Source organism: Camelina sativa, chromosome 7 (assembly GCF_030686135.1).
Source record: "Camelina sativa cultivar CO46 ecotype springtype chromosome 7, ASM3068613v1".
Classification (NCBI taxonomy): Eukaryota; Viridiplantae; Streptophyta; class Magnoliopsida; order Brassicales; family Brassicaceae; genus Camelina; species Camelina sativa.
Window position 1 is genome coordinate 31,768,671 of NC_141886.1, and position 25,238 is coordinate 31,793,908.

The following is a 25,238-nucleotide window of genomic DNA, read 5'->3' on the forward strand; positions in this document are numbered from 1 at the left end:
GGTTTGTGAAATTAGAGATTAGAGATCAAAGTAATTTGGGGATTTTGAATTCAAACATAAGTTTTATTCTAACGGAAGTTAACGGGTGTTAAACGGAGGTTAGTTGGTTTGTTACCCAATTTTGCGCGATGTGTTTATTGGAATTTTTAAAAAACTTTGATGTTTAATTAGAATTGATAATGAAATTAAATGATTTAATTGACTGTAGGGAAAATTCAGGGTTTAATTGGTGTTTTTGGGTAAATTCATGATTTTATTGACATTTTTTCCAAAGGAAGAAGTAAACTTAATTTTAATTTAATTTTTGTTTGAGCCAAAAATATTTTGTTTTATCATATTCGTTCTCTTCATAAAAGACCTCACGATCCCCACACCTCTCTCTACACACACGTACATATTGACTCACACACACACTCCTCTCTCTCTCTCTCTCTCTCTCTCTCTCTGCAAGTCCTCTCTCACACCAGAAAACCAAAATGAGTTCTTGCCGGAAAACCACTTGTAGTTTTCATCAAACCCACTTCTTGTAATAATCAGACAAAACTAGAAAGAAGCCATTTTTTTTTTTGTGTGCCTTAACTGTTCTTCTCCCAGAAAAAAAAAATGGCATGGGTTTTGAATTCTCTTGTCTCGATTTTGCTATTGACTCATCAAGTCAACTCAGAGTCAATCTCAGAGAAACAAGCTCTCCTCACCTTCCTGAAACAAACACCTCACGAGAACCGTCTTCAATGGAACGAGTCAGACTCAGCCTGTAACTGGGTCGGAGTCGAATGCAACGCAAACCAATCCTCAATCCACTCTCTCCGGTTACCAGGAACCGGTTTAGTCGGTCAGATCCCACCAGGATCGTTAGGCCGACTCACTCAGCTCCGGGTTCTAAGTCTTCGCTCTAATCGTCTCTCCGGTCAGATCCCTTCAGATTTCTCGAATCTCACTCACCTCCGAAGCTTGTATCTCCAACACAACGAATTCTCCGGCGAGTTTCCGGCGAGTATTACTCAGTTAAACAACTTGATCCGTCTTGATATCTCATCTAACAACCTCACTGGTTCGATTCCTTTCTCAGTCAACAATCTCACTCACTTGACTGGTTTGTTTCTCGGTAACAACGGTTTCTCAGGGAACCTCCCAAGTATTAGTCTCGGTTTAGTCGACTTCAATGTCTCTAACAACAATCTAAACGGTTCGATTCCGTCTTCCTTGTCGAGGTTCTCAGCTGAATCGTTCACTGGGAATGTAGATCTCTGCGGTGGTCCTTTAAAGCCTTGTAAATCTTTCTTCGTGTCTCCGTCGCCATCTCCCTCGTCTTCGGTTACTCCTTCAAAACGTGTATCCGGCAAGAACTCCAAGCTTTCCACGGGCGCCATTGTCGCCATATCCGTGGCTAGCGCACTCGTGGCGCTTCTCCTGTTGGCTCTGCTCTTGTTCTTGTGTATAAGAAAGAGAAGAGGAAGCAAAGACGCGAGGACGAAGCAGAGGAAACCTGCGGGGGTAGCCCACACATCATTAACGAATGTGGATCTTCCACCGGGTGCTTCGTCCTCGAAAGAGGAAGTAACAGGGACGTCATCAGGAATGGGAGGTGAAACAGAGAGGAATAAGCTTGTTTTCACTGAAGGAGGAGTGTATAGTTTCGATTTGGAAGATTTGCTTAGAGCTTCAGCTGAGGTTTTAGGGAAAGGAAGTGTAGGCACGTCGTATAAGGCGGTGTTAGAGGAAGGTACCACGGTTGTTGTGAAGCGGCTTAAGGATGTAATGGCGTCTAAGAAAGAGTTCGAAACACAAATGGAGGTTGTTGGTAAAATCAAACACCCTAATGTGATTCCATTGAGAGCTTATTATTACTCCAAAGATGAGAAACTTCTCGTTTTCGATTTCATGCCTACCGGAAGCTTATCTGCTCTTCTTCACGGTTTGTTTTCTTAATTCTCTTCCTATCAGTTTTTTAGTTTGTTAATGGTATTCTAGTTAACATTAGCTAGATACATTGTGTAGAATCTTGGTTAGTTTAGTGAGGATTTGGTTAAAATGAAATGAGATCTTAGTGAGGTTAAGGAGTGATGATTTGATAATATTTTTCTAAGGGATACAATACAACTTATGTGATTTATGCTTTGCGAAAAAACATTCTTATGACACAGCTTCACATTCTTTAGATATTTTATTTCTTTTTGTTGAATTGTGGTAGTAGTTATAGCTGTAGTTGTTAAGCAATTATTAAAATAGAAAAGGTGTTGCCGACATTATATGTGTCTGTCTGGTAATTGTCATAATAATAATAATTTCATGATTTTTGCTTCTCTCTCACTCTTTAAAGATTGGAATAAAGAAAAAAGAAAAAAAGACTCTTCCACATGGGGCTTTTTTCATCATATCTCTTAAAACCCTTTTCCTTGAAGTATACTTTTGTCTAACTGAGTGAACTGAAGTGTTTTGAAGAACCTTTTAGGATATGGATATTTCCTTTCAATGAAACTGTCTGTATTTACAGTTTTCAAGCTGATAACCCCTAGTTATGATGAGTATTATAATGTTTCTGGCTAATACTATGACCAGTTTGGTCTTTTATTAACCTGCAGCATCTGGCTAATAGTTCTGTGTTTGTATCAGGGAGCCGTGGATCAGGGCGAACTCCGTTAGATTGGGATAACCGTATGAGAATTGCGATAACTGCTGCAAGAGGGTTGGCTCATCTACACGTTTCAGCCAAATTGGTACACGGAAACATCAAAGCCTCAAACATCCTACTACATCAAAACCAAGACACATGCGTCTCTGACTATGGACTGAATCAACTCTTCAGTAACTCGAGTCCACCAAACCGTTTGGCGGGTTACCATGCTCCTGAAGTTCTCGAGACACGGAAAGTAACTTACAAATCGGATGTGTACAGTTTCGGGGTGTTACTGCTTGAACTGTTGACAGGTAAATCACCAAACCAGGCTTCACTTGGTGAAGAAGGCATTGATCTACCCCGGTGGGTACTTTCCGTGGTCCGGGAAGAATGGACTGCTGAAGTATTTGACGTTGAGCTGATGAGGTACCACAACATAGAGGAAGAGATGGTTCAGCTTCTTCAAATCGCAATGGCTTGTGTATCAACAGTTCCTGATCAAAGACCTGTGATGCAAGAAGTGCTGAGAATGATTGAAGATGTGAACAGAAGTGAGACAACCGATGACGGGTTAAGACAATCGTCTGATGACCCGTCAAAAGGATCAGAAGGTCAGACTCCTCCTGGGGAATCAAGGACACCACCACGGTCAGTCACGCCTTAGCAATTGAATGGAAGTGAAACAACAACAACAAAAAAAAGAAAAGAAAGGGAAAGCAGCTTTAATTGTTTTTGTTTTGTGTTTACTTTCTTTTTTTAACTCCTCAAAAGGAGATAAAGAAAGGGATGAGATAGTGTGTGAGGTCTTTGTTCGGTGTGACAGTAAAGCTAAAAAAAAAAAAAAAAAAGACTGGACCATCTCTACATTTGGACCAACTTCTTCAAGATGGTATCTCCCATCTATTTTTTTCAGTCTTTCGAGATATTCTAATGGTTATTATTTTTTCTTTTCTTTGAATATTGTGTTTACATTACAGGTTCAAATCAAAGTTCAAACCGCTCTGCTTTTTTTTTTATTTCACTATAACACTTAAACTAGAGATTTTTATGAGCTTACTCTTTATAATTTGGTTTAGGATTTTGCCTTTTTGGGAAAGTTTTATCTTTGACTTTGACGACAGTGTAAACGGACTGAAAATGAAACCTCTTAGATCATTTTTTTAATTTTCAGCATTAACAGCTTTACTCTTAGGCTGTTTATATACATGATTTTTTTGGAACCAAAAACGAAAACAGATGTTAATTTTCCTTGGTTGTGTAGCTTACATTAGTATTTCCATTGAATAATTTTGAGATGCTCATGAACTTATTGGAGATAGAAGAGTCCAAGGAATCATTGATGGCTCAATTCGTTGACGATTTGCAAGAGCATATTGTCCAAAAAGTGGAGAAAATATATATACACTACAAGTAAATAAATGTGAAATGAAGGTTACTTATCTGAAAACAAATCTAGAGTGTCACTAAAACTTTGAATTCTAGTTGTTAGCAAGGAGTAAAAAAACAATGTCCTTGTATAACTAAAAAAGAAAAAGATCGGGCTGTCTTATTCAAACACATCACGCTAATACTAATCAACCATATAACTTTGAATAATGTTAAAATCCAAAAAAAAAAAAACATAAAAACAATGTCATATTACTCCCTCCGTTTCAAAATATAAGATGTTTTAGAGAAATTTTTTGTTTCATAATATATAATATTTTCAAATTTCTATGCAACTTTTAGATTAGTTTAGTATTTTATATTATGCAGTATTGTTTCTGATTGGTTGAATTTGTTAAAAGTAATGACTTTTTTTAATCTGCGTGCTTTGGTTAAAACATCATACATTTTGAAACGGTGGGAGTATAACTTAGAATAATGTCACATTATTCGCACGCATCCAACTATGGGAACGCAGGCATAACCATAACTAAGGAGATATCCTCATAATTCAACTTATTATGGAACTTGCAAGAGTCTGGAAAGCAAAGATTAGAATTTGGAGATGAAGTCAAGGATAATTTGGAGAATCTCTTGAGGCTTCTCTTGGTTAATGAAGTGAGCCACTCCTTCCATGACCACAGGCTCTTCGAGCAAAGGCACATCTTCCTTAAACTTTGGACCGTGTATGTATTCCTTCACACCATGCATATAGTAGACCAGATCAAGGTCCCCTATCACAAACTTTGTAGGCACCTGGATTTTGCTTCCTACCCATGGACCCAACAGCTCATTGTTCCTGCCATTACAAAACCCAAATGACACTTCTGCCTAAACAATAGGGACCGGACAACAATTTGTCTTGTTCAAAAGCTTACCGGTTAAAATTACGGTAGTAATTGACTGGACCAGAGAAGCCTTTCTCTTCAAACTTGGTGACGAAGTAAGCAACATCTTCCTCCGTTAGCCAAGACGGTAAAGGTATAGTTTCATCTTTCGATCCCCAAAAGCTTTTGTCTTTCGGTATATTAAGTGGTGCAGGAGTTCTGTAAGTGAGTATCTTCTTCATAACTCTCTCTGTTCCAACCTCTGCAATCTCAGCCTCTATATCTCCAACCTCCTACACTCAAGACTCCATCAATCAAACCCTATAACCTAAAGATTCCTTTGACTTCAAGTAATTAGCTAGGAAGAAAGAGTAAAGAACGAACCTGAAACCTACAGACGTAGTAATCATCGCCGTAGAAAGCACGCAAGCGATCAACGGGCTTCACCGAGGGATCGGTTGGCCGGAAAGAGAAGGGAACGCTAAGGTTGACCAAAGCTCTGACTTTATCAGGTCGGAAGAGACATAAGTACCAAGCGATGAGAGCTCCCCAGTCATGTCCAACCACAAACACCTTCTCATCCTCGGAAGAGGTTAAGGCGGATATGACAGCGATCATGTCACCTACGATGTTGAAGCAAGTGTAGGAAGAGATCTCAGCAGGAGCATCGGAGTCACCGTAACCACGTAGGTCAGGAGCAACGGCTCGGTAGCCACGAGCGGCGAGTCCAGGGATCTGGTGACGCCATGAGTACCAAAGCTCAGGGAAGCCATGGAGGAAGAGAACTATAGGACCATCGGAAGGGCCTTGGATCGCCACATGGATGTCTACGCCGTTTCCTCTTACCTTGTGGTGCTCCATTATTTTTTACTTTTGTGTGGTTCACAGTGGCTAAAGGAGAGAATCTTGAGTGGCTAATCTTTATACACTAGAGATTTATTTCATCTTGGGTTTATCTCCAACACGTGTTAAAAATTCTCTCATCTAGAATGTGTTCTTTAGCGTCAATCTACTAAAGTCTTACGAGTGCAATGAATCAAAATTGGGAATGATTTGACATTTCGGCATTTATGAAAAAGAAAAAAAAGATTTTGTTTTGATGGGGAAACGTTATTAATTAAGTCATTCTTCGTATGTGATCAAATTTTGCAATTTTTAAGCTTAAAAGGAGATAGTAAAAAAGATGTGTTAATATTTTGTTGAAATTTTTGATTCGGTGAATCGTGGAGACAAATAATCAAATTACATAAATGATTTATATCTATTTTCCGTAGTAAGAAAAGAACCGTTAGAGAAATTATGAGCATTAAATGTATTTCTTGAATAAAAAGTTTGACTAGTTTTTCATAAAAAAACATAAAAGCATTAAAGGTTAAATGTCATAAAAATCCTGAACTGAACTTATCAAAAATGTAAAAGAAGCATGAACTTTTTTTTTACGGTGGATTAAATTGTTAACTTTAGTTGAGAGATTTGTTTTGTTGTTAAATCAAAAACAAAACAAATAAAAAAGAGTTGAGAAATTTGTTAAATGTGCATAAAGTTCTGAGAATTCATGAATAATTATATAAAAGGATTATATTGTATTTGAAAAGACTTTTAAGAATCCTAGGGCTTTTCATATTATTTTGAAAGTTATGTTTTGACATTAAACTGTTAAGAATCAATATCCCAGTAACACTTGATTTTGAGGAAGCATGTTAAAAAGTTGAAATTTATTTAAATTTCATCATATAATAATAAAAACAGGTAAAAATACAATAGTATCTAAGTGATGAAGTGATTGGACCTTTTTTTTTGTGTAATCTATTTACCTTTGTTTTAATGGTGTTCTTATCTAAAGATTTATGTTGTGTTATAGGTGAAAATATGTTGCAACTGAGCTCTTGCGAGCTCAAATTTTGTTTATATTGAACTTCGTTATTTTTGTGTTGTGAGTGTTTTTTGTTTATGAATGCAAAAATCTGTATTGAAACAGAAAATAGGAAAGATACTACTTTACTTTTTGCAAATTTGTTATTGTTTATTCTTAAAAATAAAACGTCCGCTCCACACACGTCCTTAAAAAGGCTCCTCTCCTCGTCTCCAACGGCTAGAAGTAACATTTTGTATGACCATCGCTCATTTTAAACCGTTAGATCTCAATTAAAAGTTAAACCAACGGTCAATTCGATTTCAACAAAAAAAACATGACCGTTAGAGAGAGCTAAATTTTTTTGTTTTTCCCCTTTATTTAAAAGAAAACTGTGCCCTTCTTCTTCTCAATCACAAATCTTCACGATCGAGAAAAAGTTAGGGTTTTGTGAGAGAGAAGCGAAAAAGAGGTTCTGAATCAGAGAGAGTGGCGTCTGGTTGGGTTGAAGCCGGGACGGGAAAGGGTCGTCTCCGGGGTTTCTTTTCATCTCTGTTAACGAGTATTGGAGGAGCGTTGCTTCAGATCACAGAAGAAGAAGAAGAACAACAACAACAAGGTTCAGTAATGGCGTCTAGAGTCTCTGATCTTCCTCATCAGCGCGGTTTCGCAGGTTTTTGTTTCTGAGTCTTTGATTAATTGATCTTTTTTTTACACCCATTAATTCGATTTCTTGCAATTAAGTGGTTTCTTGATTACAGATTGTTTCAATTTGTTATGGATCTTGATCGATTGATCTGTTACATCTGTTAATCTAATATTTTTTTTCCCGTTTCCTTTTAAGTTTCTTGCAATTGCCTGGGTTTTGATCTGATGAGACTTTTAAGTTTCTGTTCGTTTACATAAACAACAAAAAAAAAAAGTGATTATTCTTGTTTTGGGTAAAACGACTGATGGGTTTGTGTTGTGCTATATATAGGCGAAATCAAATCGAAGAATGTTGCGGGACATGGGAGACAAAACCGAAAAGTTCTTGGAGACATTGGGAATCTCGTCACTGGTCGTGATGTTGTAACCGGAAAGGTGAGATTTTAAAACATCCTCTTTCGTTCTTTGATCATGTTCTGTTTTCCCCCAAATTTACAACTCATGCATAGAAGTATTTTTACATCTCAGGACGTTGCGAAGAAGGCGAAACCGCAGCAGACAAAGGCTGAGGTTGTTATTGTCATTAGCCCTGATGAAAACGAGAAAAGCTGCAAACCACATTTTAGCAGAAGAACTCATACAAGAGGAACCAAGACTTTTACCGCAACCTTAAGAGCACGAAGCAAGGCTGCTGCGACTGCGAGCGGAGTGAAAGAAAACGTAAAGGAGGAGGATCCTGTGGTTGATATTGATGCTGTGGATGCTGACAACGAACTTGCTGCTGTCGAATACGTAGATGACATCTTCAAGTATTACAAGACTGTAGAAGAGGAAGGAGGAATCAAAGACTATATAGGATCACAGCCTGAGATTAACGAGAAGATGAGATCTATTCTGATCGATTGGCTTGTTGACGTTCACAGGAAGTTTGAGTTGATGCCAGAGACGCTTTACCTAACCATTAACCTTGTTGATCGATTTCTATCTTTGGCTATGGTTCCTAGAAGAGAGCTTCAGCTGTTGGGACTAGGTGCTATGCTTATAGCTTGCAAGTATGAAGAGATTTGGGCTCCTGAGGTTAATGACTTCGTCTGTATCTCCGACAATGCCTATTGCAGGAAACAGGTTTTGGCTATGGAGAAATCCATCTTAGGAAAAGTTGAATGGTACATCACTGTTCCAACTCCTTATGTGTTCCTTGGTCGCTATGTTAAAGCTTCGGTTCCATGTGACATTGAGATGGAGAAACTGGTGTTCTACTTGGCTGAGCTGGGACTTATGCAGTATCCTTTAGTTGTGTTAAACCGTCCATCGATGCTGGCTGCATCAGCGGTTTATGCTGCGCGTCAAACCCTTGGAAAGACGCCTGTTTGGACTGAGACCTTGAAACATCACACTGGCTACTTGGAAGATGAGATTATGTAAGCTATTCCAATCTAATCTTTGCTTTATGTTATTGATCTATTTCATTATTGCGGTCATGAATTAACAATGGTTTGGTTTTGTTTTTTTTCAGGGAGCATGCGAAAATGTTGATGAAATTAAGGGACTCGGCTTCAGAGAGTACACTAACTGCAGTGTTCAAGAAATACTCTGTCTCAGAAAACGCTGAAGTTGCTCTTCTTTCTTCCCTCGAAGACTAATCCGTTTCTTGTTCATGAAGAATTAAGAAACAAAACCCTAGTTTTTTGTTGATCATGTAGCTGTAATGATCTCCCTCTTGCCTTCTGTTTTGGTTTGATGTAGTTTTGGAATCTCTGTGAGATCTGTTAGAAAGAATGATGATCATGAACAAGTTTTTTTTTGTATGTGTGGTTTTTTCGATTATCTTAAGTGTCTCTTGGATTTTTCTGATTAAGGTTGACTGTTGTTATCTTATAATAGAGATACTGTTAATCCTTTTGTCACATTTCTAGTGTTAAGAGACCTTTCCAAACATTGTTGGAACGTATAATATTGAGAAGCAGATTTTCTAGAATCACATTTCACAATTGTTTCAGGTCTTTGCAGGATTTTGGTTGATAAGGTTTGGCTTTATTGATGACTTGCGATCCTAATATTGTGTGGTTTTAAATAAAAGAAAAGTCAGAACCTTGTATACGTTCAAAGACAAGTAAGAAACGCCATAAAACAAATGAATAAACAAACACAAGCCACCCGTTACATATAGATTCACCATCACCTCTTACTTCATTGATTCGATATCTTTACACACAACAGAAGTACAATTCAAACAAATGCCTAAACCCTATATAAACTACACAACAAAAAAAGCTCTTACGGATACTATAAAAGTCACAACTTAGTTAAGAGCCCTTCTTCATGGGCTTTGACCTGTCTCTGTTCTGTCATCTGGTCCCGCAAGGGTCACCTGCAACGCATCAGTTTCATACTTACATCAACACCTCTTCCTACAAAACCATAGTTTCTAACTTCATCTTTGTTATACTTACATTACAATCACAAGCGAATCTTCGTGCAAGCATGATCGCAGCGTTTCTTTCTCTCTCAGACTCAAAAGCTATCACAAACGACACCCCTTTCTTCGCTTGCCAATACAATGCCTGAGGTGCAGCGTTTCCACCTCCTCTCACTCCACATAGCTACTCAATACGATCATCAAAGATTATGATATATAAGGTCTCACCGAAGATTATGACATTTAAGGTCTCACCGTGTAACACTAAAAAAAATATGACACTTTGTGAGGCAAAAGAGTATGCTTACCTGCATTGCACTAGAGTAGTATTCTTTTGCAATCACTGTCTTTCCCTTGCAAAGTTTTATCCTCATTTTACCAACGTGAAACAAGTGGATAGATTCTGATGTATGGTCTTCCCCACTCATTTGGGTCACAACTACCTGTCAATTACAATAAGGGTAACTATTACATATAAGCCTGAGACATCCCTGCGTATAATATACATATATGTATTAAGATTTAGCACTAGAGAAACCTTACATTAAAATCAACATCGTGTTTGCGTACTAAAGCCTCCACATAGCTACCCAATCCAGCAGCTGCACGAAATCAAGACTTTGTTAAGTTCGTTGAATCATCTAGTAGTGATGAAATCAGTACCGTTTTCATGATTTGTCATAGGTAAATTATTTCATGAATGATTTTTTATAGTTAATTCAACAAGTTTCTTATTTTGCTTTAGGGTAAGTACTGATAACAATGCATTATAAAAGAGAATATCTACTAAGCAACAGTGCAACACAACCTACACAAAACATTATATCATGCTGACATAAACAAGAACCCTTTATAACATAACAATGAACCTGGATCAATCTTTCCAACTGTGGATAATGAAAGCAAACGGCCATCGTAAGTGATATCTGCATGCAAGACTCGTCCAACATCAAAAGGCTCGGGAGCGTAAACTGATTTTGTGGCACCTGAGAAAGGAATATAGTAATAAATTATCTGTCTTCAACGAGTAGAACAATCTCCAACTTGATTTGTTTACATCAGCAATATGAGCAAAAATTGTTCCTGATTCCGAAATCATCAGATGTTAATAACAATCTAATATGTAATCGACAAGCTCTCAGAAAAGAACTTGAACCTTTTAAAAACTTGAATTCAATTAGGAAAAAGCTCACCATTTATGGAACCATATATTACATGGATAAATTACACAATTTAGTCAAAGAAAGCAAAAAATGGGAAAGGTGAGTGGACCTGATATAAGCTCCTTCTTGCTGCCATCAGAAGATGATCGGTACCATTGGATCATACACTTGGAAAGATCAGGAGCATCATTGGAGCAAGTTCTGACTCGCAAACAAGAACCTAGAGCTTCGGTGCCATCTATTTCATATACAAGGGATATATTTTCCTCGCTCTTTCTGCACATTGCGAGCTGAATTATAGAAAAATGTAATTTAGTATGAGAATCCATCTGTTTGTCAACAGCATACAGTCACAAATGCGCTCAATAGAAGTTAGCACAATCAAAAGGACCTGGAATGCACTAAAATATATGTGTATGTAATATAAATCCAACCAACCTTCTTTTGTAGTTGAAGAAAATGTTTAGATTTCTCTGCAAGCTGATTCCTCAGTGCTCGAAGCTCATACTCCATGTCCATTACCTAAAACAACGCATATGATTTGACCTTTAAAAACAATATAAGATACTATAGAAATATTGACTTGGATAGACAGATCAAGCCATTTAAATCCCACAAATAAACCACTTCCTATCTACCTACCCTGCTTGGCTGATGCAGCATTTTAATCCGCCTAGCTTCTTGAACTTCCTTCATTAAGTCTTCCATGTCCTGATATAATAGAGTAAACAATACTGTGTTTACATGCGTATATACTTGACAAGAAAATGGAACAATGAGCTGGTTTACATGGATAAGCTGGAGAGATCTCCTATAGTACATGAATCAACATTATAAGCATAAGACATTTACTAGATCATGGTAGAAGCCATCACTACATACCTGTTTCCCAGAGGCCCGGGACATCTGCTCATGTTCTCGCAGGGCTTCTTCCACTCTTTGTACAGCTGCTCTAGCACTTTCAATCTCAGCACGCGCAAAAGCTCTTTCCTCATCGACAAGTTTCTTAGCATCCTCTGAGGCCTAGTTAAAGAATGCTACCCACTAATCAGCAATGAAATTAAAACACATTTGCATATTTATTAAACCAGTCCAACGAGTAATTACTAATTTTACAACCGAAAACAGAAGAATAATAAAAATGAGAAAATAAATCAAGAAACTGAAATGAAAGAGTCAGTAAAGAATTACATCATAGTTCTTGATAAAAAATAATAGAAAATAAACTACTTAAATGAAAACAAAAGGGACCAGCTCTCTCTTATCTATCTGGCTACCTTAAGGACTAACAAAACCTGAATGGTATTAAGCCGTGGACGAAAACATATTTGCTATTTTCAGAGGACTTGGTTGTTTCAGGTGGAAAATGAAATAGACATCTCCTAACTATTCACCTCCAGAAATACGAGAAATGAAAAAACACATCAACGTCTCATAGAGCATGTTTAACCTGCTTTAAAAAAGACGCCAGCTTCTTCACTTCCGCTTTTTCTATGAACAGCTCTCCTTCTCGCTGAGTTAACTGAACAGCCAGAGCTTCAACCTAGCAGAATTTACAAATTCCAAACATACTTAAGAAATAAAGGAACACGGAAAAAATGTTGGTGGTGGGATTGTGAGACAATTTAAGAAAACAATACTGGAAAGGGAAAAAAACTGTTTTTTTATAAAGTACCAGAACTATACAAGGAAATGACTATAAAAGACTAACCATGGAAATGGCTTCCTCTACATCATCCTTGTTTCTACCTGCCACACGTCCTCTGAGAGACTCCAGTGCATCTCGAAGTTTCTTTAATAGAACATGTTTCTCCAAGGAAGTTGCTTCTTTGAGTTTTGCCTGCATTCATTCCCAACCAAATTAGCCTTAAAAGAAGGCACATATAAGAACCAACAGAAAAACAAAGCTGAGTAGAAGATACCAAACATTAAAATAAGGATAATATATCAGACCTCCTCGGATAGCTTAGCAGCTGCAGCCAAACCCTTCTCAAATTTATTGGCAAGGTCACGAACAGACAAACGTTTTTGCTGGTCCATAAGCTGTGCTGTCTCACGCGCAACAACCTCTTTCATTGATAGCACTTTAGGGTCATCTTTCACATCAAATATCTGATCATTAGCCCCAATTCTATAATTAGGAAATCTACTTGAAGCAAATTTCACATCTGCTGATACTGCTGGAACACCGTCTCTCTGCAATGAATCTCGGAAATCGCGCGTAATCCTTGTCATCTGTGTCTTGTTTATAAACAAAAAATAAGGAAAATGCTTAGACTTGAAGGAACTTAGACAAAACAAAGATTAAAAATTAAAAAGACTAGAAAATGCCAGTAGATGTCTAACCACTATGACTAGTAGTAATATACTCCAATGTGCTCACAGATCTGTCCTTGAGAAAATCCACAAAATCTGAAATACCAAAAAAACAATAACATTGATTCTTCAACATCAAACAAAGAACTCATACCAATGTTGGAGACAGCAATAGATTCAACACACATATAAGCAAGTCATCGTAATTACAAATAAAGATTTGGAGGAAGTCAAAACCCTAGATTACCAAATAAAGAGTAAGAGTTGCTAACAAGCTTACCAATTTAGTAACAATTTTCAAAGAAGTTAGAAATTGAGAGTCAAATTTAAAAACTTTGAAATCCAAAATCAGAACACAATACACTGTAATAATCCGAACAATGCCAGAAATATTAGGCAATGAAGTTGAAGAGAACAAAGCTAAAGACTTCTTACCCGAATCCGATTGATGGATCAGAAAAATGTTTGCGTTGAAATCGAATACGAAGAGGTCTTCGGGAACAGAAGGAAGAAGAAGAAGAAGAAGATTTGGTCTGAGCAGAAGGAAAAAGTGAAGTTTGATAGAGTCGTAAGCATTAGCTTTACCAAAAAGCAAAGACACCGTGAAAAAATTGTGGCTTTGGTGGAAACAATGTTTTTTTCTCTCTTTCCTTTTTTTTTTTTTTTTTTTTATCTCTAAATAAAATAATAATTTATTATTTATTAATAGTTTTATGGTTTAGGTAATAAATTGTTTCATAATTTTCAACTCCGGTTGATGCGTGTCTTTGTCGTACTTGTTTGTTGTTTGTCTGAAACTTAAAAATCTCACGGCGGTCACGGATTCTGTTTGGGAAAACACATGTTATTTTATTTTTTTCTTCTCTCTCTTTCTCTCTCTCTTTTGTGTGATTAACTGCAACGAGATTTTATTATTGTCCTAACCAAAGTCTTTAACAATTCAAATGATGACATTAAATATAAGACTAGTTTGGTGAAACTATACTTTTCAATAGGAAACACTAGATGATGACTCACTCACTCGCATTCTCTACGAAGATAAGATGTTCGATATAAATTTATTTAAAGCCAGAATGTTTCGTTGAAATCTATAAGCTTTGCAATTTAGTCATCGATTTCTTCGTTTTCATGCATTTTTCAATTGGTGGATTCACACCAAATCATCACCCATCACTTGAACTGGTTTAACAGATGTTAAAGAAAAAAAAAATTGGTTTAACAAATTGCATATCCGGGCTTAGCTGGGCTGTGGTTGGGGCCTTGGAAGACGTTGGCCCGATATGTCTAGAAGAATCTTCTTTTTACTTAGTACTATAGGCAAACGACTCTTTTGATGAAAGAAGTTAAATCTTTGTCTGATGCCAAAATTGATGCCGAGGAAGATAGTCGTACTATAACCAGAGAAACAATTACTGGAAAACTCTTTGATACTCTTCTGTATAGTAGCAGGAAGGATGAACGATGTGCTGGAACTGTGTGGATGCTGTCTTTGACCATGTACTGTGGCCAACAGTCATCAATCCAACTAATGCTTCCTAAAATCCAGGTTAGCAAGCGGTAACAGGAAGCTTCTTTGGTGCTGTAACCCACCCCTGCACCATTACAACAATAAGGAAAATTAAGCACATTATCATTCCACTTAATTTAGATGTATTACCCATTTGGAGCCATCTATGATACCCTGGGATTGTTATCTCAAATACTATTTTATTACAAAAGCCCCATGACCATCTTGTGCTATATTGTCAACTCCACAATGGGTAGAAGCTTGTACAAACTGCTGCTTAACTAAAATATTTTTCGCAGGAGGCTTTCTCACATTTGTTAGGCGACCAGAATGAACTTACACAGGAGCTGGCATCCCAGGGCATGAGCATCATCTATGAACTTGGTGATGCATCAATGAAGAAAAACCTAGTAGATGCTCTGGTAAATACTCTAACTGGCACAAGCAAAAGAAAACGAGCTATAAAGGTAAAATCTCTCCATCTGGGTTCTTCTTTCTGGTTCTTCAGTTTTTGTATTTGTTCCTCAAGTATTTTTGTTTTTTAGCTTGTTGAGGATTCTGAAGTGTTTCAAGAGGGAACCATCGGTGAGAGTCCCACTGGAGGGAAGATTAGCACTTACAAGGAGCTTTGTAATCTTGCAAATGAAATGGGGCAACCTGATTTAATTTACAAATTTATGGACTTAGCCAATCACCAAGCTTCTCTTAACTCAAAGAGAGGAGCTGCTTTTGGGTTCTCCAAGATAGCCAAACAAGCAGGAGATGCTCTTCGACCACATTTGCGACTGTTGATTCCGAGGTTGATTCGTTATCAATATGATCCTGACAAAAATGTGCAGGTAGGATTACTACGTTTTCGGTATATTGACCTGTTACTATCTGGCGTATATTCAATTAGGGGACCTATTCATCCTGAAATGCTCATAATTTCATGGTTCAGTCTGTGCTGTTATTCTATTTTGCATATTGATGAGGTGTCAGCATATCCAAGCTATATATTCATCACTAGTCTCGCGACTAAACATTGGCTTGTTAAACTGAACTGAGTGACACCATTTCTAGCATTGATAAGCATTTTTTCTTTAATCAGTAGATTTTTTTTAGTTTTACACGAGAAATATTTACCAGTTGCACTTCTACAAGCTGCATAAATCGCTTTCGGTCCAGTATATTTATTTATTTATTTGTATTAAGTGAATAAAGTTCCTCAGTTTTTATATGAAGATAAATAATGTTTCACCACCCAAAAATATAGCTATATGAGTGATATCACTTATTCCTACCTGGCGGGTTCATCTCGTCATAAAAGGTCGCAAAGGGTGCGTTTATTTACTTCTTTTAGTAATTGCTACTTTTCATGTAATCTTGGCAGGATGCAATGGCACACATTTGGAAAGCACTGATACAAGACCCTAAGAAAGCTGTTGATGAACATTTGAATCACATCTTCGATGATCTGCTAGTACAATGTGGTTCACGGCTTTGGCGCTCTCGTGAGGCATCCTGTTTGGCCCTTGCTGATATTATTCAAGGTCGGAAATTTGACCAGGTGGGATTTTCGTTTCTGATAGAAAATTTAAATGAAATTTTCCGTTGCATGTATGAAGTTAGACTCCATATCTTACACACTGGTTCTGGTTTTTAGATGATGTTAATCCTTTTCGTATATCAATTTACATACATGCCGGGTTCTAGAACCAGCTTGTAGTGAAGTATAGCATATATATTCACCCAGCCTCCGGGTTGTTTCTTTCTTGTATGTAAACATTGTTGTTCTATCAGATTTTCTAATTGGTATTCTTATTTCATGCACTTATGTAAATAAAGGTCAGGGAGCATTTGAAAAAACTATGGATAGCTGCATTCCGTGCAATGGATGACATTAAAGAGACTGTGAGAAATGCTGGTGATAAGTTATGTCGTGCTGTGACATCCTTAACGATAAGGATCTGTGATGTCACGCTTACTGAACTATCAGATGCAAAACAAGCAATGGATATTGTTCTTCCTTTTTTGCTTTCTGAAGGAATAATGAGTAAAGTGGACAGTGTACGTAAGGCTTCAATTGGAGTTGTTATGAAGCTTGCAAAGGTTAGCCTTACTTTGGTAGATTGATGATCTAAGAGAGTTGTGCTCATATATGACCAATTTGTTTCCTGGTAATGGTATATTTTCATATCATGCCTTCTTCTCAGAGATTATTCTTTTGACTTTGGTAGTGGTATATTTTATTTTATTTCAATACAGTTGAGTAATCAGTAAATCCGGACTGTAGAAGCTCTTCTTTTGGTCAACTGAATGTGCTCCAGGGAAATATTTATGATCCTTTTCAAGTGATTTTGTGCTATTTGTTTCCCTTTGCAGGGTGCTGGAGTTGCCCTCCGTCCACATTTGTCAGACTTAGTTTGCTGTATGTTGGAAAGTTTGTCTAGTCTTGAAGACCAAGGACTTAACTATGTTGAGGTATCCTTTACTGTCAGCAACTTCAGTTTGAATCTTCACCTTGTCCCGAAATCGTATTAAATTTAATTTTTTCATGTTTCAGTTGCATGCTGCCAATATTGGCATAGAAACCGAGAAACTTGAAAATTTACGAATTTCAATCTCGAAAGGCTCTCCAATGTGGGAAACTCTTGATCTGTGTATTAATATAGTGGATATTGAATCACTTGATCAGTTGATTCCTCGTCTCACGCAACTTGTTCGGGGTGGTGTTGGCCTCAATACAAGGTCAGTTACTTAAAACGTTCTATTGGTAACGAACTAATCCATCTACAACTTTTACTTGACACTATATTTCTTTGGGTTTTGGCCGGTACTATTGTTAAGTTTATTACACAATTTGATAGAGGTAAGAAAACTTGGGAACAATGCCTTGTCAAATTGATTGCATTCAAAAATGATGTCATATGATTTAAGCCATTTTTGGACCAGTGTCCTGTCTCTGCCATGTAAACACACGAAAATAATCATATCCCCTATTTAATTTCCTAAATGTTTTTTGTTATGGCTTGTAAAGAGTTCCTGAGAGAACTGAGTTCACATAAGGTAGACTAAATAACTTTAACCGTTCAATTATTTTAATATTAGTGACGTAATTCCATACCTTATTACCTTTTCACCCATCTTCATGAACTCAGACTCCCTCAATGGACTCGTCTAACTACTACTATTTGATTGGTTTAAAATAAGTAATGCAATTCCATACCTTCTTTTCCATCTTCATGAATGCAGACTGCCTCAATGGAATAGTCTAACTGCTTTTAGTGTGGTGTTGGAGTTGTGTATTTTATTAGATTTCACGTAATCAGTTGTGGATATTGAATTTTTCATTTTTCTTAACAGAGTTGGTGTTGCCAGCTTCATCTCCTTGCTAGTTCAGAAAGTTGGTACTGAGATAAAGCCATTCACTGGAATGCTGCTAAGACTTTTGTTTCCTGTTGCCAAGGAGGAGAAAAGTTCTGCTGCAAAACGTGCTTTTTCAAGTGCTTGTGGCATTGTATTGAAGTATTCTAGCCCCTCTCAAGCTCAAAGCTTAATCGAAGAAACTGCAGCTCTGCACTCTGGTGATAGAAGCTCCCAGATCGCTTGTGCGAGTCTTTTCAAAAGCTTCTCATCTACAGCTTCTGATATAATGAGCAGTCATCAGTCAGCGATTATTCCAGCTATATTTATTTCCAGGTAAACCATTGTAACTGCATACTACTGAGTCTGATCCATGTGAGATATTTTGCACAATGAGCATAATACCTAATAATAACTAATATTAGTCTTTAAAAATATCAGCAAATTATTGCCGTAAATTCATAACTCCCATGTTCAAATACCATCCCCAAATAAGATCCAGAGAGTATTTTGCAATTTGGGGCACATGGTATCTTTTTTCTCTTTCAAATATTTGGCTGATGTTTCTGTACCATCTTTAAAACCTTTCCCTAGATGCAAAAACTCATTATATAATCAAAATATTACCTTCTATTTGTTAATAGTTGAGAAGCTGACAGTGATTATAAATTTCAGATTTGAGGATGAAAAACAGATTTCAAGTCTCTTTGAGGAGGTTTGGGAAGACATCACAAGTGGTGAAAGGGTCACACTGCAGTTGTTTCTGCAAGAAATTGTGAATCATATTTGCGAGAGCATCACATCATCCTCATGGGCAAGCAAAAAGAAGGTAACTTATCTTTCTCATGCCAGTTTTCTCTCTTCGTTGTACTAATTGGTATTTCAGCTGGTGTACTTATAGAAGATTTAAACTTGTTTTCAGTCTGGTAAGGCAATTTGCAAACTAACTGAAGTCTTGGGTGATTCATTATCGCCGCACCACAAGAGATTGCTGCAATGTCTTGTCAATGAAATTCCTGGACGTTTATGGGAGGTGAGACAGGTTCTTTCATTCTAATATTTGTTTTCGTTTTCCTATTCCTTAACGGTTCACAAAAAAGTTAATTGAGATATTGCAGCAGCAGAAAGATTAAATTCGAGAGTTCTATTTTTGTTGCTCCACTAAGAGCTGCAGCTCTAATATTTATTTTCCCGTCCCTGTGGATGGATAGAGCTGGTGTATGTATAGATGCACTTTTGTTGCACTAATATTTCAAATCAATACTTATGGTTGCAGGGAAAGGATGCTCTTTTGGATGCCCTTGGTGCTCTTTCAGTCGCTTGCCACGAGGCAATAACTAAGGAGGACCCAACAACTCCCACTACCATCTTGAGTCTTATCTGTTCTGCATGCAAAAAGAAAGTCAAGAAGTATCGCGAGTCAGCCTTTTCTTGTCTGGAGAAGGTAAGTAAATGACTAGTGGCGGCGTACTATGCAAAATTTAAGAGATCGATCATGATATCTAAATCTGCTAATAATGCAGTTCTTGCACAGCATAGTGGATCTTTGAATATTATGATTATATTTATCAGGTCATAATAGCTTTTGGCGATCCAGAGTTTTTCCATGCTGTTTTCCCAATGTTGTATGAGATGTGTAGTACTGCCTCCGTCAAAACGAGCACTCAAGTCCAGCCAGCAAGTGATGCTGTCAAAACAGGTTGTTACACGACTACTATACAATCCCATGCGTCCTATGCTTCGATTGATAACACTTTTGCATCATTTTTGTTGGGTCACACCGGGTACTATGTTGAGTAGTAACTGTTAGTTTTTGTGTTTTTCTCTCATTTAGCTGGGTGATTAATAACTTAGATTAGGACAATTGAGGTAGAAATAGTCAGATGCTCGTCAACCATTGCTTGTTTAATAAGAAATCGAAAGTTGATCAAGGAAATGAAAATCCCTTACCTCATTGAAAAGCTCATATAAGAGATAGGTCCTGTGCCGTCAGAATTGTCTCAGTACTCTAAACAGTCTATATTTTGTTTTCAGAATCAGAAAATGGAGAAGACGGACATGTCCCACTTGAAAAAATTATGGAATGCGTCAAGTCTTGCATCCAAGTGGCAACCATAGATGACATTCTTAGTCAGAAAGCAGATTTGATTCATGTTCTTCTAATTTCCTTATCACCTGGTTTTCTGTGGACTGGTACTGGTTTCTTCTCTCACTTAATCTTTCAATAAACTTTTAGTTACCTTAACCAATCTATCTTTCGTGAGCAGTAAAAATGTCTGGAATTTCATGTGTGGGAAAGCTTTCTTCAAAGTTTCAGAGTCTTTGGAATGACTCCATGGATGACCTTTTACCTAGTGATGCCACAAAATTCGTTCATGAGGTACATAGTTTGAACTCAGTTACTACCCCATGCATGTATAATTTTAACTGCAAAATAAGTGTTGTGCTTGCGTTTCAGTTATATCACTCACTAGTTCCTAAACTACTGGAATGCATACACACAGTGAAGATAGCGCAGGTATGTTCTTTTCTGGTTTGTATTCAATTCCCATGACAGTCTGCACGGAATGAAAACTGAAACAAATTTCGTGATTTTGGTATTCGTTTTTTATGTAAGAGATCTTCACTGTTGATGAAAGTTGATGTCCTTATTAGGTTTTTAATTAGGGTAGCTTGATGAAAAGCCTCATTAATTATGTCTAGTTTACTTGCATTTAGAGTTAGTTTATCATGCTTTTTGAGTGTTTTTCTAGAAGGAAAGAACCGTTGTTTAGACAGAGTATAGGACTGGGTTCAACCACGTCTGGTCTAACCCTTCGTCTAACAAAACATTTGAATCAACTATGCAATTTTATTCAACAAGATTCCACCTACCAAAGGTTTGCATATTGGAATCGTTGACTATCTTCATTCTATCATTTGCACGACCAGAATGTGATGATTGAGAAAACTGTATATGATTGTTGTAATAATCTCACAAGCTATCTATCTTGTCTTTAAACTATATTCTAATTGAATGTTTTTTTTTAACCTAAAACCTCAGTTTCATGTGGCTGCTTCCACATGCCTGCTGGAGTTGATTGAACTGTATAGCATGGTCTCGTCGTTTCATCCCGTGGAAGTAGATTTCAAAGCTGAGATTGTATCTTTGCTTGAGCTCGAGAAGAGCGAAGAAGCCAAGTCGTTGTTGAGAAAATCCAGGGATGCGGTTGCAAATCTCCCCTCGTTAACGAAGTAAGCACATAGAAGATTTAGTTTGATGCCAAACATCATGTAATAGAATATAAATGAGAATCTCAGACGTCGTTTGTTTTTTTTTAGTTTGCTTATACAAGTTTGATTAAAAGAAGGGAAATTGGCAAAACTAACTAAGAAAAAAACTATAATTAAATCTATAACCAAACTAACCATATAACTATGATATAGTGTATAAAAACTACAATATATACAATCTTACCTTTCCACCACCACCCCTATTTACCCCTTTACCATCATCTCCAGCCATCACCTTTACCTCCTATCACCACCTCTTCACCATCATTCCACTAGGGTTCTCAATGTAATCTTTAGGGTTTAGATTTCTTTCAGCCACCACCTCCGGTCACCGGTCACCAACACCTCCGGCCACCGCCATTTCCGGCGGCTTTCTCCGGCCACCATCTTCGGTGATCTTTTCCGGCCACCATCTCTAACGACCTTCTCCGGCCACCATCTCCGGCGACCTTCTTCGACGAAAAACTCCGGCGACCAATTCTGGCGACTTTTGCTGGCGACCTGGCGACCAACTCTGGTGATTACCTCCGCCGACTACCCCGCCAGCCACCCCGCCGGCCACCCCGCTGGCCACCTCCGCTGGCCACCTTCGTCGGCCGGCCACCATCACTACCATCAACCAACACTAAATTAATAATTTTCTGATTCCCTGATCCTAGATTCCTAATTTTTTTAAATAGTTGGTTATTTTCTTCAATGGTTTTTTTGTTTTGGTCAGTGAACTAATTCACCCATTTTAAAAGAACTAGTCATCGTTTTAAATGGAAACATGTTAGTGATGTTTGACATGGAAATAATTTTGTGGTGGTTTTTCTTCTTATGCGTCATGAGAAGTGAATTGGAATGATTCCTTGATGGTAATGCACAGCTTATATATCAGAAAAATCAACGGCGTAGAGATTAAGCCGATTTAGCTTTCATCAACCCTAAAAACAGAAACAAACAATTGATCGAAAAGCTCCAGCAAGGAGAAATTGTCTCAATTCGTTATCAATCCGAAGGCGACTTCAAGCACCACCTCAATTCGTTTTTTTTTTAAACAAAGCCAATAAGCATGAAAAACGAAACAAGTCCTTTAAACAAAGGAGGCTCGAATAATTATTTACATAGATGATAGATGACCTTCGAAAATTACACTCATTATATAACCCTCCTTCATTCCTGATTTTGTTGAATTCTCTTGAGCTTCAAAGCAGCGCGCTTAACTAAATCCCCAAAAGGTTCAGTCAGTAAAATATCCTTTTTTGACAATTCGGTAACAAGTGCGACTGCCTTATCTATGTATCCTTTGCGACAATAACCAGATAGTAGAGTTGTGTAAGCCACCATATCAGGCTCCAGCCCACTTTCTATCATTCGATCAAAGAGTTTTGTGGCCTTTTCTATCTTGTTAATCTTGCACTGACGATCTATCAAAACTGTATAGCATACAACGTCTAGTCCAATGCCGGCAGCTGTGAATTTTCTCCAGAACTCTGAAACTCTCTTTTTTTGCTCTTCTCCTTGAACAGAACCTGTCTCTGGATCCAACTTCTGATAACTATTAAGCAAAACCGTGTATGTTACCACATCAGGTTTGATTCCTCTCTGCTTCATGTCCTCAAAAAGATCATCAGCTTTCTGTAACTCATTCAGCCTACAGTAGGTGTGAATCATGATTGTATAAGTAAACAGATCAGGTATGAGTCCTCTCTCAACCATTGTGTCAAATAGCAGCTGTGCCTCTCTCACATTGTTTATCTCACACAACGCCCCAATCAGTTTGCCACACATGCTCCTCCCAGGTTCAACTCGATAAGCCCACATTTTCTTCAGTACGTCAAGAGCTTTGTCGAGATAACCCTCCATGCAGAGACTAAAGAATAGTTTGTTGTACACACTCTTGCTCAGAGGCCGTTCCAATCTAACAAATTGTTTATAGGCCTTTTTTGAAAGGCCAGATTCACAGTAACCTTTCACCAAACTGGCATAATTGTCCGGGCATTTCTGCTCTAGCCTCCTCAAGAAATCTTCGGCTACTTCTACTTTACGTGCAAAACACAAGCCTTCAATGATCACATTGTGAGTGACAGCATTGGGCTTTAGACCCCCAGCTTTCATTCTTTTATAAACTTCTTGTGCCTCTTCCTCATAACCATTCCTTGCCAATCCAGCGACAAGCACATTGTATGTGACTAAATCAGGAGAGATGCCATTTCCACTCATTTCATCAATCAAATTAAGGGCATCAGTAACTTTACCTTGAAGGCAGTAGCCATCAATCAGAGTTGTGTAGTTGATGACATCAGGAACCATTCCTTTATCCATCATTTCTTGAAGCAACTTAACAGCTTCTTCCACCCTGCCAAGCTTTCCCAAAGCATCAAACGCGACATTGTAACAAACTCTGTCAAGGAAAATGTTCATGCCGCTAAATTCTTTGAACTTTTCCAATGCTTCCAAACACATGTCCATCTTACAATAGCACTGCAGGACTGAACTTACAATCACACAATTTAACTTCAGACCTTTTCCCAACATTAAATCCAAAAACCCCAACGCTTCAGGTAAATTCATGTCCTTGCAGTACCGAACAATAATCGCCGAGCAAGCACGAACATCAGGACCAAACCCATTTCTCTCCATCTCAAGAACAACACTTTCAGCAGCTTCCGTTTTCATCTCATCACAAAAGCCGCGAACCACCATGCTATACGCAGTTCTAAGATCATCACCAGCCAGCACTTTTTCATCTATCAAACCTTTGATCAAAACAACAGCTTTCTCTGTCTGCCCATTTGCACAAAGCCCATCAATGAACGTCTTATAAGCAAACACGGTCGGACTCTCCAAAAGCAACCTAAGCGCTCCTTCCATATCACCTTTCCTACACAATGCCTTAACCACAATTGCATACGTGTACTCGTTTGCACACAAACCCAACTGCTTAAGTTGCCGAAACAGAGCTACAACCATACCAGTTTTCCCAAACTCAATCAAACGGCTCATCAAGAAATTACAGGACTTGATACTAGGAACACGGTTCAATCGTTTCATCTGAAACAAAACATCGATGGCCTCGTCGAACATAGCGAGACTAACATAAGCTTTAACCAACGCACCGGAGACTCGGATCAAGACCTCGTACTCAGCTTCATCTTTAATAGCTTCAATCAAATCCATTACAGTGAAACCACGCTCCTCGTTCTGAATAAGTTCAACTAAAACCGAATCTAACTTCCTGTCCAAACCCCAAGTAGAAAGGATTCGGACAAGAGTAGCGTAAGCATTAACATTAGGCGAAACACCATGTTGTTTAAGCTGTCCCAAAAACGACAAAGCGAGATTAGGGTCATCTCTGGTACTATTGAGGAATCGCTGAAGACTGGCTTGGTTGAGCTTGGAGAGATTAGGATGATTCACCGGTTGTTGTTCAGAATCTGAGAGATTAGGGTTAAAAGCAGAGACGGCGTACAAACGCGAAGAGGCAGCAGGTCTTCGAATCAAACGCAAGTGTGAGTGTGAGAGTAAGAAGAAGAAGGTTGGAGAAAACAATCGCAACCGCATCAAAAATGATATTTACAGAGTTATATCGAATGATGGATGATGAGAGAATCTTTAAACCCTAAACCCCACCGCCGGCTTTTTTTTTTTTTTTTTTTTTTTTCTCTTACAGAACAAAAACACCTTTCACATTGCTGGGGATACTCTCCGATCATTTTTTAAAAAGGGACCTTGAAGTTGCTCTAATTTTAGGGTTGATTTTACTTTTATCTATAATTTTTTTTTGTACGCAAAATAAAGATAACCCTTTTTTTTTAATGAATACGACATGATTATTTTTTGTTCTTGTAACTTTGTAGAAAT

The 25,238-nt window shown here is 37.8% G+C and overlaps 6 protein-coding genes across 7 annotated transcripts; 3 read left to right on the forward strand and 3 right to left on the reverse strand.

Moving 5' to 3' along the window:
- The first annotated feature begins 326 nt into the window (after positions 1-326).
- LOC104703491 (putative inactive receptor kinase At2g26730) lies at positions 327-3,575 on the forward strand. Its single transcript, XM_010419517.3, has 2 exons — positions 327-1,915; positions 2,614-3,575. Exons 1-2 carry the CDS (start codon positions 604-606, stop codon positions 3,279-3,281), a joined length of 1,980 nt encoding a protein of 659 aa, XP_010417819.1. The 5' UTR covers positions 327-603; the 3' UTR covers positions 3,282-3,575.
- Positions 3,576-4,449: 874 nt separating this feature from the next.
- LOC109124750 (epoxide hydrolase 2) lies at positions 4,450-6,010 on the reverse strand. Its single transcript, XM_087459866.1, has 3 exons — positions 5,254-6,010; positions 4,921-5,162; positions 4,450-4,841 (listed from the first exon to the last, which is right to left on the reverse strand). The coding sequence occupies exons 1-3, from the start codon at positions 5,728-5,730 to the stop codon at positions 4,595-4,597; spliced, it is 966 nt and encodes a 321-aa protein (XP_087315992.1). The 5' UTR covers positions 5,731-6,010; the 3' UTR covers positions 4,450-4,594.
- Positions 6,011-6,711: 701 nt separating this feature from the next.
- Positions 6,712-9,278, forward strand: LOC104703493 (cyclin-B1-4). Its single transcript, XM_010419519.2, has 4 exons — positions 6,712-7,394; positions 7,701-7,804; positions 7,898-8,790; positions 8,886-9,278. Exons 1-4 carry the CDS (start codon positions 7,349-7,351, stop codon positions 9,010-9,012), a joined length of 1,170 nt encoding a protein of 389 aa, XP_010417821.2. The 5' UTR covers positions 6,712-7,348; the 3' UTR covers positions 9,013-9,278.
- Positions 9,279-9,483: 205 nt separating this feature from the next.
- On the reverse strand, positions 9,484-13,968 carry LOC104703495 (stomatal closure-related actin-binding protein 1). Of its 2 annotated transcripts, none has more exons than XM_087459867.1 (14): positions 13,703-13,968; positions 13,298-13,363; positions 12,905-13,192; positions 12,663-12,791; positions 12,402-12,494; positions 11,834-11,974; positions 11,594-11,662; positions 11,390-11,473; positions 11,061-11,241; positions 10,658-10,774; positions 10,332-10,390; positions 10,097-10,231; positions 9,823-9,972; positions 9,484-9,740 (listed from the first exon to the last, which is right to left on the reverse strand). In XM_087459867.1, exons 3-14 carry the CDS (start codon positions 13,184-13,186, stop codon positions 9,690-9,692), a joined length of 1,491 nt encoding a protein of 496 aa, XP_087315993.1. In that variant the 5' UTR covers positions 13,187-13,192; positions 13,298-13,363; positions 13,703-13,968; the 3' UTR covers positions 9,484-9,689. The 2 variants fall into 2 exon arrangements, with proteins under 2 accessions (XP_087315993.1, XP_087315994.1); XM_087459868.1 differs by having other exon boundaries at positions 12,905-13,186; positions 13,703-13,964.
- LOC147941925 (uncharacterized) lies at positions 13,716-21,468 on the forward strand. Its single transcript, XM_087458690.1, has 17 exons — positions 13,716-13,835; positions 14,577-14,813; positions 15,074-15,241; positions 15,320-15,613; positions 16,147-16,323; positions 16,602-16,865; positions 17,139-17,237; positions 17,320-17,504; positions 18,120-18,455; positions 18,795-18,948; positions 19,042-19,152; positions 19,396-19,563; positions 19,692-19,818; positions 20,154-20,312; positions 20,387-20,499; positions 20,578-20,637; positions 21,163-21,468. The coding sequence occupies exons 1-17, from the start codon at positions 13,716-13,718 to the stop codon at positions 21,355-21,357; spliced, it is 2,967 nt and encodes a 988-aa protein (XP_087314816.1). The 3' UTR covers positions 21,358-21,468.
- Positions 21,469-22,338: 870 nt separating this feature from the next.
- LOC104703496 (pentatricopeptide repeat-containing protein At2g26790, mitochondrial) lies at positions 22,339-25,113 on the reverse strand. The gene has a single exon (XM_087459875.1). The coding sequence runs from the start codon at positions 24,936-24,938 to the stop codon at positions 22,548-22,550; it is 2,391 nt and encodes a 796-aa protein (XP_087316001.1). The 5' UTR covers positions 24,939-25,113; the 3' UTR covers positions 22,339-22,547.
- Positions 25,114-25,238: the final 125 nt, after the last annotated feature.